Source organism: Thalassophryne amazonica, chromosome 5, assembly GCF_902500255.1.
Source record: "Thalassophryne amazonica chromosome 5, fThaAma1.1, whole genome shotgun sequence".
NCBI lineage: Eukaryota > Metazoa > Chordata > Actinopteri > Batrachoidiformes > Batrachoididae > Thalassophryne > Thalassophryne amazonica.
The window spans coordinates 102739710-102752961 of NC_047107.1; the positions used below are offsets into that span (position 1 = coordinate 102739710).

The 13252-nt window shown below is 40.2% G+C and overlaps 1 protein-coding gene across 1 annotated transcript in view; it reads right to left on the reverse strand.

Moving 5' to 3' along the window:
* The window catches only part of zgc:162952 (PKc_LIMK_like_unk domain-containing protein), a 62977-nt gene that overhangs the window by 21273 nt on the left and 28452 nt on the right, over window positions 1-13252 (reverse strand). The window contains exons 2-3 of the mRNA XM_034171003.1: window positions 7658-7851; window positions 5357-5478 (exon numbers count right to left, since the gene is read on the reverse strand). Coding sequence (XP_034026894.1) covers window positions 5357-5478; window positions 7658-7851 — 316 coding nt within the window. The remainder of the gene's footprint in view (window positions 1-5356; window positions 5479-7657; window positions 7852-13252) is intronic.

The following is a 13252-nucleotide window of genomic DNA, read 5'->3' on the forward strand; positions in this document are numbered from 1 at the left end:
CAGGTCCGGTTTCATAGGTGCTTCCGCTGACTCCAACACTAACTCTGCAGTGACACTGGGCTTCGATCACAATCAAACAAGAGCCACCGGAGAACCTCACTCACCACATCAACTCCCAAAATTTATTAGCATCAGTACCACAAGAGGAAAAAAAAAAAAAATGCAACACGATGGCCTGTAACTCAATTATTTTAACTAATGTCTAAGATGTCTTGTAAATCATTTCTGAGGTGTTATCTGGTTATAAAAACAGCATTTTTACATTTAGAAGTGTTTATTTCTCGCTAACCTTTACAAATATCTGAAACATATTAGATTTATACAGAAAAAAAATGTTTCAGAGCATTTTCCACCATCTTGGTTTATTTTGCTTGAGGGAGCTGCCTTTCTTTACTCTGATTGGCTGTCACCATGTGCTTCCCAGTATCCCTCCTGCAAATCGGAGGAAGCCCCCACATGATCTATGACATCGCTACCAAATGTAAGATTGATGTTGTAAGTCTGATTACTTGAAGTTCTCCCTTTTGGGGGGGAAAAAAAAATTCTAAACTGTTTCCAGACAGCGTGGATTTTGATCATATTGGCAATATCATATTATGAATCCCTTATTTAAATTCTAAGGAATAAAATTACAGTGGTGCCAAAGAAAATTCTTATTATGACTTAAATCTTTAAAAATACAACAACTTTTCAATTTATTTTCTTTTACATAGCACCAAATCACAACAAGGTTGCCTCAAGGTGCTTCACACAAGTAAGGTCCAACCTTACCAACCCCCAGAGCAACAGTGGTAAGGAAAAACTCCCTCTGAGGAAGAAACCTCAAGCAGACCAGACTCAAAGGTGTGACCCTCTGATGACTCTGCTTGCCTACACAGTCACTTGCAACAGGGGGAGATAAAGCACACACATATATAAGCTCTCTTTCTCATTCATGGATTTTATTCATGCACGTCCATGAACGAACATGCATAAATAAAATCTACATTTTCTGGGAACTCATTCAGTAAATATTAAGGTTAAGATCACAACATATTATTTCAAAAGATGGAGCTTTATGGGATCAGAGGAGTGGCTTTGAATTGGATTAAAAGCTATTTACAAATCCGTAAACAGTTTGTTATACTTGGGGACTGCTGTTCTTCATATCTGGACATTGTTTGTGGGGTTCTTCAGGGTTCTGTGTTGGCACCAAAGTTATTCATATTGTATATCAATGTCTCGGATCTGTTTAAAGCAGTCATCTTTGCAGATGATACAAACTTATTTTGTTCAGGAGATAATTTGCAACAATTACTAGTTGATCTGGGATCAGAAATGATGAAGTTGAAGAGATGGTTCGATATGAACAAATTGTCACTAAATTGGTCTAAAACTAAAATAATGTTATTTGGAAACCATAAAAAGATGAACAAATACAATTAAACATACAGGGGGTAAATATAGAATCTATCAAAGAGACCAAGTTGTTAGGTGTGGTCATCGATGACAGAATCAACTGGAAAGCTCATATTCAACATATTCAAAAGAAAGTATCAAAAAGTACGGCAATATTAAGCAGGGCAAAGCACATTCTTGATGGTAAAGCACTACATACTCTACTGCACATTGCTTGCACCTTACTTGACTTATGGTGCTGAAGTATGGAGCAATAACTACAAAACTACAGTACAACCATTATTCAACCTTCAAAACGGAGCATTAAGAATAATTCATAATGCAGGTTATTGGGATCATACCAATCCACTGTTTATTAAATCAAAGATTTTAAAACTCCATGACATGATTTCATTTAAGACTGTTCAATTGATGTATAAAGTGAAAAATAAGCAAGTACCTCTCAGAATTCAAGGATATTTTATGCAAAGATAAGGAATATATAATTCAAGGGGTTTGTATCATTTTAAAATTGCTGGCACAAGGATGACCAGGAAATGCTTTTGTGTCTCTATTTGTGGCCCAAAAAAATTGAATAAGCTACCTGAGAAACTCCAACGATGTCCAAATATCAATCAGTTTAAATATTTATACAAAGAAATGGTGTTCACCAGATATGTATCTGATGGAAAATGTTGAGTTGTGTTGTATGATGAATGTGCTTCATTTAAATTCATACTATTGAATGTACTGGGGTAACTAGAACAAAATAGGAGCTGTTATGAAATACTCACTTCCCTCAGCAGTAGTTATGAGCTACTACTGTTCAGACTTTGTTGGAAATGAACATGTATGAACTGGCATCTAACCTGGGTTGATTTGACTGTACGAGTGGGTGTCGGCATTGATAAGCGTTGCTTACACCTTTCGGGCACCATGTTTATTGTTTTCTTGTTCTTTCTTTCCTGTAACTTTTGTTTTGTTTTATTTTATTTTTTGTAGTGATTTGTGGTCTGCAAATGAGTGTTTGTTTGTTTTTTTGCATTGGTGCCTAATAAATTCAAATTCAAAATTCAAATTCAAAATTCAAGATTTATATGCAGCTATGTCCAAAGCTGTTGCATGACACTGACATGCACATTTGACATCAACATCTGAGATGTGAGGCTGCACAGTACAAATATAAGGTCTAAAGAATGGGGAAATAGAAAAAAAAAAAAGAAAAAAAAAAGGTTACCTGTCCCGTTAAACGAGTGTCACGGGAATAGTTTAGATTTCAAAGTGTTTATCAGATCATCACAAAATTCTGAAGGGTTTGAGAGTGGGAATTTTTTATTTGGTTTTTGACTGATTTTAAAATTTTCTTTTTACATGCAACCTGTTAATCTGCATCTGTTACCGATGAAAGTTAAAAATACTACTTCTTTTTAAAATGAAAAGCTGTTTCAACATACTTATTTACAATAATAATTCATGCCAGCTTTGGCCAAAAAAGTCACATCAGCATATGCTGAAAAGCGAAACATTTTCAGTGCTCTAACAAAATGAAATGCAGCACATCCGGAAAGTATTCACAGCGCTTCACTTTCTCCACATTTTGTTATGTTATAGACTCATTCCAAAATGGAGAAAAAAAAAATTTCCCCCTCAAAGTTATACTCACAACACCCCATAATCGCATTAATTTTTTAAACATTTTTTTTATTTAGCAAATTTATTACAAACAAAAACGAAGTAGTCGCTCGTACTTACATACGAGCGACTACTTGCTCAAGACTTTGTTATTACACCTTTGGAAGCAATTACGGCCTCACCTTATCTTAGCCTCATCACTGAGTCGTGGCAGCTTGATTCCTGATGAGGGGCTCCGTCATACAAAAGGAGCCACTCATCACCCTTCATCACAGACAGAGAGACACACAGGACTGAAGACCATACACCTGACTATGCTCTGCCGAAATAAAGAAAAAAAAAGGGATGCCAAACATTGGACTTCATCTGCTTGAGGATTTTTTGATTTGATTTGATTTTGATGATTATTTCACTGACATTTACAAAATTTCATCTAATTTCTTGAATGCGTTTCATTTATAGTACAGTAATGTGATCATAGTGCATCTGGAAAGGATCTGCAGCAATTCACTTTTTCCACATTTTGTTATGTTACACCTTCATTCCAAAATGGAGTAAATTCATTTTCCTCTCAAAATTCTATTCACAACACCCCATAATGACAACATGAAAAAAAGTTTTTTTTTGTTAATTTTTGGAAATTTATTAAAAATAAAAACCTAAGATACCACATGCACATAAGTATTCACACCCTTTGCTCAATACTTTCTTTATGCATCTTTGGCAGCAATTACATCCTCAGGTCTTCTTGAATATGATGCCACAAGCTTGGTGCATCTATCTTTGGGCAGTTTTGCCCATTCCTCTTCGCAGCTCTTCTCTATCTCCATCAGGCTGGATGGGGAGCATTGAACAGCCATTTTCAGATCTCTCCAGAGATGTTCAATCAGATTCAGGTCTGGACTCTGGCTGGACCACTCAAGGACATTCACAGAGTTGTCCTGAAGCCACTCTGTTGATATCTTGGCTGTGTGCTTAGGGTCACTGTCCTGCTGAAAGATGAACTGCCGCCCCAGTCTGAGGTCAAGAGCGCTCTGGAGCAGGTTTTCATCCAGGATGTGTCTGTATATTCCTGCATTTATCTTTCCCTCAATCCTGACTAGTCTCCTAGTTCCTGCTGCTGAAAAACGTCCCCACAGCATGATGCTGACACCACCATGCTTCACTGTAGGGATGCTGGCGATTCCTCTATGACGCCTGGCACTCACGCCAAAGAGTTTAATCTTTTGTCACAGACCAGATAATTTTGTTTCTTTTGGTCTGAGAGTCCTTCAGGTGCCTTTTGGCAAATTCCAGGTGGGCTGCCATGTGCCTTTTACTAAGGAGTGGCTTCCATCTGGCCACTCTACCATACAGGCCTGATTGGTGGATTGCTGGAGAAATGGGTGTCCTTTTGGAAGGTTCTCCTCTCCCCACAGAGGAATGTTGTAGCGAGAACACTAACAGAATGACCATTGGGTTCTTGGACACCTCCCTGACTAAGGCCCTTCATCCCCGATCGTTCAGTTTAGACGGGCAGCCAGCTCTAGGAAGAGTCCTGGTGAATATGTACTTTTTTCATTTACAAATGATGGAGGCCACTGTGCTCACTGGGACCTTCAAAGCAGAAGAAATGTTTCTGTATCCTTTACCAGATTTGTGCATCGAGATAATCCTGTCTCAGAGATTCCTTTGACTTCATGCTTGGTTTGTGCTCTGACATGCACTGTCAACTGTGGGACCTTATATGTAGACAGGTGTGTGTCTTTCCAAATCATGTCCAATCAACTGAATTTACCCCAAGTGGACTCCAATTAAGATGTAGAAAAACTTCATTGGAAACAGGATGCACTTGAGCTCAATTTTGAGCTTCATGGCAAAGGCTGTGAATACTTATGAACGTGTGATTTCTTAGTTTTTATTATTTTTAATAAATCTGCAAAAATTTCTATCAACTTTTTTCACATTGTCATTATAAGGTATTTGTGGAATTTTGAGGACAATAAATAATTTAATCCATTTTGGAATAAGGCTGTAACATAAAATGTGGAAAAAGAGAAGCGCAGTGAATACTTTCTGGATGAACTGTAGGTACAAAAACCAAACAAATTCTGAAGCTGAGATGGAAAGGAAAAACGTGACAGTGAGAATGTGATATGTGGGAGGGTGAAGCTCCTGTAGGTGTGTTTCAACAATAGAGAAATCTTCAAGCAGCGTCTTTCTCTTCAAAGCCATTTTACTCGGACCAACATGAATCCAAGTATCTTATTTAAGGTTTGTTCACTTCAGCCAAGGCCCTGATCCTCTGCAGGAGAGTTTGGAACATGTGAAGAGCAGCGAGAGCATTAGAGGCCGAGTTGACTGATACCTGACGATGTTGGGATGAGAAAGTTTCTGCAGCAGGCTGATCTCTCGAACAATGCTGTCTTGGTCCACGTCATTCTTGTAGATCTTCACCACCATCACCTTCCGACTGGTGGTGTGTATCACCTGAAGGAGTCAGAGTGACATCGGAATCGCTGAGTTACACTGACCGTCACAGCAGTTTGTGTCAAATAGTAGGGGTGACTTAGTGGTTAGCCCTGTTTCTTCACAGCAAGAAGGTCATGGGATCGATTCCCACTTGTGGCCTTTCTGTGTGGAGTTTGCATGTTCTCCTCGTGTTTGCGTGGGTTCCCTCCGGGTGCTCCAGTTTCCTCTCCCATACACTAACTGTGTTTATTCCTTCCTATATCTCTATGTGTGTATACATGTCTGACTGTGTTGGATGAATGTCAATCTTTTTCTTAAAATAACTATTTACATGTCTATTCGTTTCTCAATGTAAACCATGTCTTAAACGTACGCTTTGTCTGTTAAAACCATGTAACAGCAAGTATACCTCTTTATACATCCCACCTTCAAATACAGCCTCATACGACCATCCATGAAAAAATTACTTAAGCTCCCAATTTCCTACAGGAATACAAACCTCCTACAGGCACTCAATTAGTTCTGTAAAAGTTAGCAAAAAATAAACATTTCTAAATCAAAAAACGCTGTTTTTGAAACCAAATAATACCTCTGAAGTGTTTTACAAGACATCTTACAGATGTTAGCGTGCACATCATAGACATTATATATGCAGACGCCTCATATCTTGGTGCAACGCCATCAAGCATCGCCACCATATTGGATGGGTCTCTTCACAACAGGCTTGCACCGGAGTCAATAGAGAGTGAGCAAATATGCCAGTAATTTGTGCTGCTTACGGTTGCAATAATGGGCACAGTATAGAAACCAGATTGTGTGGGATTACCTTTCACAAATAAGATTGAACAATAATTTTGATATTTTACAATTTGTAATATTATATCATCATAACAAACGGTACTTACGTGTAACGTTATTACAGCAGGAACTGGTACTCTCTCTGATTAGCTGTGTTTCCATCCAACTAGCATCGCAACTCTTAAGAGAATTTTTGTTAATGTAACAAAAGGAAGAGTGTATTTGTGCGCATTTCCATCCACTTCTTATGCACTTTTGTTTCACAATTCTTTGGAATTGAGAACCATCATTTCATGCTTCAATCATTTGTGGTGTCTGCATTTCACAAAGTAAGGCTGCACCATGTCGCAAAATTAACAACACTGGAGTTACAGAGTGCCAGCACACACAAGAAGCTGTGCAAAACTGTTCTTTTTCAAGGTTTTTAACTCTCCAGCCCCAGATGCAAGCCTAACAAGGTAGTTTAAGACCATGGAATGACCTGGAACATTCTTTTCCTGGCCTTGAAAAAAATGTTCATCTTTGTAACAAAACCTGATGAGCAAAGCAGAGGAAATTAAAGTGATGTCCTCTGTGTGTGAGTGAGTGAGAGAGAGAGAGAGAGAGAAATTCAAATGAACAATCCAAACTTGTTTCTTTACAAATTATAAAAATATTTTATACATTATTTTATCTATATGCCATAGCATGTCTTTGTTAAAGAGCATAAGTCTTTCAGCATGAAAGTACGTATTTTTAACGTGTGACAGCATCCTGTATCGAAACTGAATCTCTACTTCTAAGAAACCAAACCGTGGGAAAATCGGGTAAAAATTCGGGGAGTTATGGATTATTGTAGTTGGGGAAACACCTTCTGCAATACAAATAAATGCACTGGGGACACAATATGGACTCATCTAAGATGGCGGCCGGCTGATACATCGGCTCCAATAGGCAGCAACAGTCCATGAGGCGTCTACGTATATAATGTCTATGGTGCATGCCCCATGTAGGTGCATCATACAAGATCAAAGGTAATTTCCGGTCATTTCAAAACAATCTTGCATGTGCACACACACGTCCTCCTGAAGACGGCGTTAAAAGGAAAATAAAATATTCATTATGGAATTCCCTCCACATTAATATGTTCTCTTCATTGAACTGAGCACATTCCAAAAGCAAACCAACATTATCATGTTTGGATTTCAGTAGAAACTAAATTTTGTCAGTTTTGTGACCTTTGAAAGGCCATACTGTTTTAAGGATGAGTTATGCAAGTTGTCAGATGGGGATGATTATTGCGCCCCTATAGTCTCTAAGGGCGGTGGGCCAATCAAAGTGTTGCAAGAATGTCCCAATCAGCGTGTGGAACAAAGCAAGCTTTGAAGGCAGCACACATGCAGGCAGACTGAAGGAATACCTTATAGACTTTGGAGAAGAAGCCGCTCCCAATTAGCTCAGCGCTGAAGTTTTCCCAGAACTCCAGCTTGCGGACGGCGGTGCGGAGCTTCTGCCAGCGGTCCACATGGAAATACTGATCTGAGGACTCACCGTACAAAGTGGGACTCGTGGGTTCTGAGGAAACGTCCACGTCGCACATCGTGGAGATGTCAGCTGTGAGAGTGAACAAACCACAAACACGATCAGACTTTGACTGAAACTAAACAGTTGATAGTCTATTAATGACATTATACTCATTTCTGTGGAACCAATTAATAAGCTGTAGTCTACTCAGGGCAAGTCATAGCTTCCTCTTGTGGAACTTTGTTGCGTCATTGCTCCTGCTACAGCTCACCCTACGTTTTAACAGTCTTGACATTTATTTTTATTTATTGGGTGATAGCATGCACATCTGTTTGTTACTGATAAATATGTTCAGGACTTGGTTTTCAACATCCTGAGAATGCTACAATTGCCTGTAGGAACTCATTATCATAACTAGGTGGGAGTGAAGACATTTGACTCCAATGATCATTGAGCTCTAACCAACCTTGGCAAGGGAAATTCTGGAATACACCCAAGTGTGTGCCACATTTGGTCCAAATCTGATTGAAAATCATATTCCTTGACCCAAAATATTTATTATATAGGCAATTTCGGGGTCAACCTTCAATGACGTACTAAATATGGCAGAAATCAAGGAAAGGACCTGTGAGGAGCAGGCAAACATGACCTTGGCCAAATCTGACCACCTTAGGCAATTATGAAACCCTTCTTCATGCATGTGCCAGGTCTGTTACAAATCTGAGTAAAATCTTTAATTTTGCCGTTTGATCCCAATGACCTTGACTCTATTCATAGATATTTTGGCAAATTTGACCACATCAGACCAGTTCTACAACCTGATGACATACAGTGAGGCAAATAAGTATTTGATCCACTGTTGATTTTGCACATTTTCCCACCTACAAAGAATGGAGAGGTCTGTAATTTTTATCGTAGGTACACTTCAACTGTGAGAGACAGAATCTTAAAAACACAAAATCACACTGCATGATTTTAAAATAATTAATATTCATTTTATTGCATAGGTATTTGATACAATAGAAAACAGACCTTAATATTTGGTTACAGAACCCTTTGTTTGCAATTACAGAGGTCAGATGTTTCCTGTAGTTCTTGACCACGTTTGCACAAACTACAGCAGGGATTTTGGTCCATTCCTCCATACAGATCTTCTTCAGATCTTTCAGGTTTTGAGTTTCAGCTCCCTCCAAAGATCTTCTATTGAGTTCAGGTCTGGAGACTGGTTCGGTCACTCCAGGACCTTGAAATGCTTCTTATGGAGCCCCTCCTTAGTTGCTCTGGCTGTGTGTGTGGGGTCATTGTCATGCTGGAAGACCCAGCCACGACCCATCTTCAATGTTCTTACTGAAGGAAGGAGATTGTTTGCCAAAATCTCGCAGTCATCCTGTTACCTTTTGTAGAATAGCACTCCCAAAAATGATGTTTCCACCCCCATGCTTCACAGCTGGGACGGTGTTCTTGGGGTTGTTCTCATCCTCCAAACACAGCGAGTGTAGCTGATACCAAAAAACACTATTCTGGTCTCATCTGACCACATGACATTCTCCCATGCCTCCTCTGGATCATCCAGATGGTCACTGGTGAACTTCAAACAGGCCTGGACATGTGCTGGCTTGAGCAGGGGGACCTTGCTGCTGTTTAAACCATGACAGCATCATGTGTTACTAATGTAATCTTTGTAACTGTGGTCCCAGCTCTCTTCAGGTCACTGACCAGGTCCTCCTGTGTAGTTCTGTGCTTTGTCAGAATCATCCTTACCCCACGAGGTGAGATCTTGCATGGAGCCCCAGACTGAGGAAGATTGACAGTTATCTTGTGTTTCTTCCATTTTCTAATAATTACACCAACAGTAGTTGTCTTCTCACCAAGCTGCTGGCCCATCCCAGCTTTGTGCAGGTCTACAATTTTGTCCCTGGCATCCTTAGACAGCTCTTTGGTCTTGGGCATGGTGGACAGGTTGGAGTGTGATTGACTGAGTGTGTGAACAGGTGTATTTTATACAGGTAACAGGTTCAAACAAGTGCAATTAATACAGGTAAAGAGTGCAGAATAAGAGGGCTTCTTAAAGCAAAATTAACATGTCTGTGAGAGCCAGAATTCTTGCTGGTTGGTAGGTGTTCAAATACTTATTTGCAGCAGTAACATACAAATAAATTATTTTAAAAAAATCATACACTGCGATTTCCGGATTTTTGGTCTTGGGGATGTTGGATAGGTTGGAGTGTGATTGATTGAATGTGTAGACGGGTGTCTTTTATACAGGTAATGATTTCAAACAAGTGCAAATTATACAGATAAAGAGTGCAGAATAGGAGGACTTCTTAAAGAAAAATTAACAGGTCTGTAAGAGCCAGAATTCTTGCTGGTTGGGAGGTGATCAAATACTTATTTCATGCAACAAAATCCAAGTTAATTATTTAAAAATCATTTTATTTTTTTTATTTTTTTATTTATTTTTTTTAGATTCTGTCTCTCATAGTCGAAGTGTATCGACAATTAGAATTACAGACCTCTCCATTCTTTGTAGGTCGGAAAACTTGCAAAATCGACAGTGGATCAAATACTTACATGCCCCACTGTATGGGTCATGTTCACTGAGCTAGAGAGTGAAGAATCTAAAATTTGATCTTTGACCTCAATGACCTTGACCTCTTCCTAACCCTTTAAACCATTCACCCACCAACCACGTTTAGTTGAAAGAGCGAAGGACCTGGGAGGAGTAGGTGAACACACAAAAACTCAAATTACAGTGTGATGTCGGGCTGATCCTGATCATTAATATATATGTTTTAAGACACCTGATCCCTTATTTTCGCTTGCAGAAAGGTGTGTAATACCACCTCTTTAATGTTCTGCAGTTCATAATTCTGCTTCACCTGCTGAACCGAGCAAACAACACAAAAGACTGTATGACATCCAAAAGGGCAACTGAAGCATTTAAGAGCACGGATGAAAGAGACGCTCACAAAGGTTGTAATTTTCCTCTCCCACTTATTAGCTGCACATACGAGGCTGTGAAACAAAGACAGTGAATAATGTGAGGCTTAAAATACAGGCACAAAAGAGAGAAAACAGGCACGGTCACTCAACACAGACACTGCCCAGAATGGTCTAAAAGCCATTTGTTCCCAGGACATGTGCAGTATTAATGCAGATAAAATCTAATTTCTGGCAAGCAATAACACATGAAATATATTCTATTCTGTATAGTGAAAAGGGAATGGCCTGGCCTGACCTTTATAGGTCAAGCCTGATGCTTCCTTTCAGGTATGAATGTTGCAATATTTTTTATTTTAACATAATATGCAAGTAAGTAATTGAACACAAGAACCTTACTCATGTGAAGCGCCTTGGGCTTTGTTGTGATTTGGTGCTGTAGGAATAAGAAGTGATGGTTCCTCTCCGGGAACCATCACTTCTTATTGTGGTGGAGAGGTTTGTGTGCTGCTATGAACTTGAGAGCTGTGTTGTCTGGAGCCTTTGTGCTCCTGATAGGGTCTCCCATGGCAAAGTGGTCTCAGGCGAGAGGCCAGACTAAGAATGGTTCACAAGACACCATGAAAAAATGAGGTACAGGAAATGTAACCCGGCCTGGAGGAACCCTGTGGCCCCCCATCTAGAGCCAGGCCTGGATGGAGGGCCCATCAGCGAGTGTCTGGTGGCTGGGCTTGCCACGGAGTGCAGTTGGACACAGCCCAAAAAGGCAACGTGGACCTTTCATCTCCACCCTGTGGGCTCACCACCCACAGGGGGAACCACTAGTGTTGGGTGCACTGTCCCACGGGTGGCAGTGAAAGTCAAGGGCCTTGGAAGACCAGACCCACGTGGCAGGGGTAGCTCTGGAGGTGTGGAACATCACCTTGCTGTGGGGGAAGGAGCCGAAGCTTGTGCAGGAGATGGAGTGATACCAGTTATGTCTGGTGGGCCTCACCTCCACACACAGCCTCGGCTCCAGAACCACTCTCTTTGATAGGATTTGGACCTTATTCTTCTCTGGAGTTGCCCAGGCGGGTGTGGGGATACACAAGTCCCCGGCTGAGCGCTGCTACGTTAGGTTTGCCCCGGTGGATGACAGGATCGCCTCCATGCACCTTTAGGTGGCCGTGGGAAGACTGACTGTTGTTTGTGCGTATGCACCGAACAGCAATTTGGAATATTCTGCCTTCTTGGAGTCCCTGAATGGAGTCCTGTATGGGACCCCCATGGGGAACTCCACTGTTCTGCTAGGGAACTTCAACGCACACATGAGCAATGACAGAGACACCTGGAGAAGCGTGATTGAGAGGAACGGCCTCCCTGATCTAAACCTGAATGGTTGTTTGTTATTGGACTTCAGTGCTAGTCACGGACTGTCCATAACGAACACCATGTTCGAACAAAAGGATGCTCATAATTGTACATGATACCAGAGTACCCTAAACCAACGATCAATTTTGTAATTGATTTGAGGCCGCATGTTCTGGACACTCAGGTGAAGAGAGGGGCAGAACTGTCAACTGATCACCATCTGGTGGTGAGTTGGATCAGAGGATGGGGGATGACTTTGAACAGACCTGGTAAGCCCAAATGGATAGTGCAGGTGAACTGGGAACGTCTGGAGAAGCCCAGCAAAGGGGCTGATTACTTATTATAAAAAGCCAAGATGATGGGTTGCATTTCTCCAATCACAGCCACAGAAGCCTATAACTTCTTCTGGGTTGTCAAGGTGTCTTGGTGGCTGTCCTCACTCTTCTCCTTCTTGCACAGTCACTTAGTTTTTCAGAACTGTCTACTCCATACAGATTTACCATAGAGTGCCATACTGTTTGTATTTCTTCATAACTGATATAAAGATGAAATAAAGTTCAAGACATATTCAGTGACTTGGAAATGTTCATGTATCCAAACTGGTTATTTATAGCTATTATACCAAAGGGACCCATTACTTTTCCTCACCACAGTTGCCTAGTGCTCGCTCTGGGGGTTGGTAAGGTTAGTCCTTACTGGCGTAAAGTGCCTTGATTCGACTTTCTTATGATCTGGTACTATATAAATATAATTATAAGTGAATAGTATATTGATGTGTATGTCTGTGTGTCGACATGTAGTAGTGAATTTGTATTTATGTAAATATGACTGATTAGAATTGGTGGACTTGTACTAGCAGGGGTGGGCGCTAATAAGCTTTGCTTCAGCCCACACCCTTTCGGACTCACTAGTTTTGTCTGTGTTTGTTTGTGGAATTGTTCATTTTTTTCTATTTGAATATTTTGTGTGCCAAATAAAAAACTTTGTCACTTGTCACTTATGCAACCCATCCCCTTGGCTTTTATATTTTTAATTAATTTATATCAGGTTGTAGAGATTTACTTTCAGTTTAAGTTTAGAAAGTTTTATATTGAGAAGTCTGGTTTACTTTTTGTATTTGAAATGTCATAAACAAATTAAAATGTGTGAAATACCAAGGGGCTGAATACTTTTGCACCACTGTAAATTGATAAATTAAAAT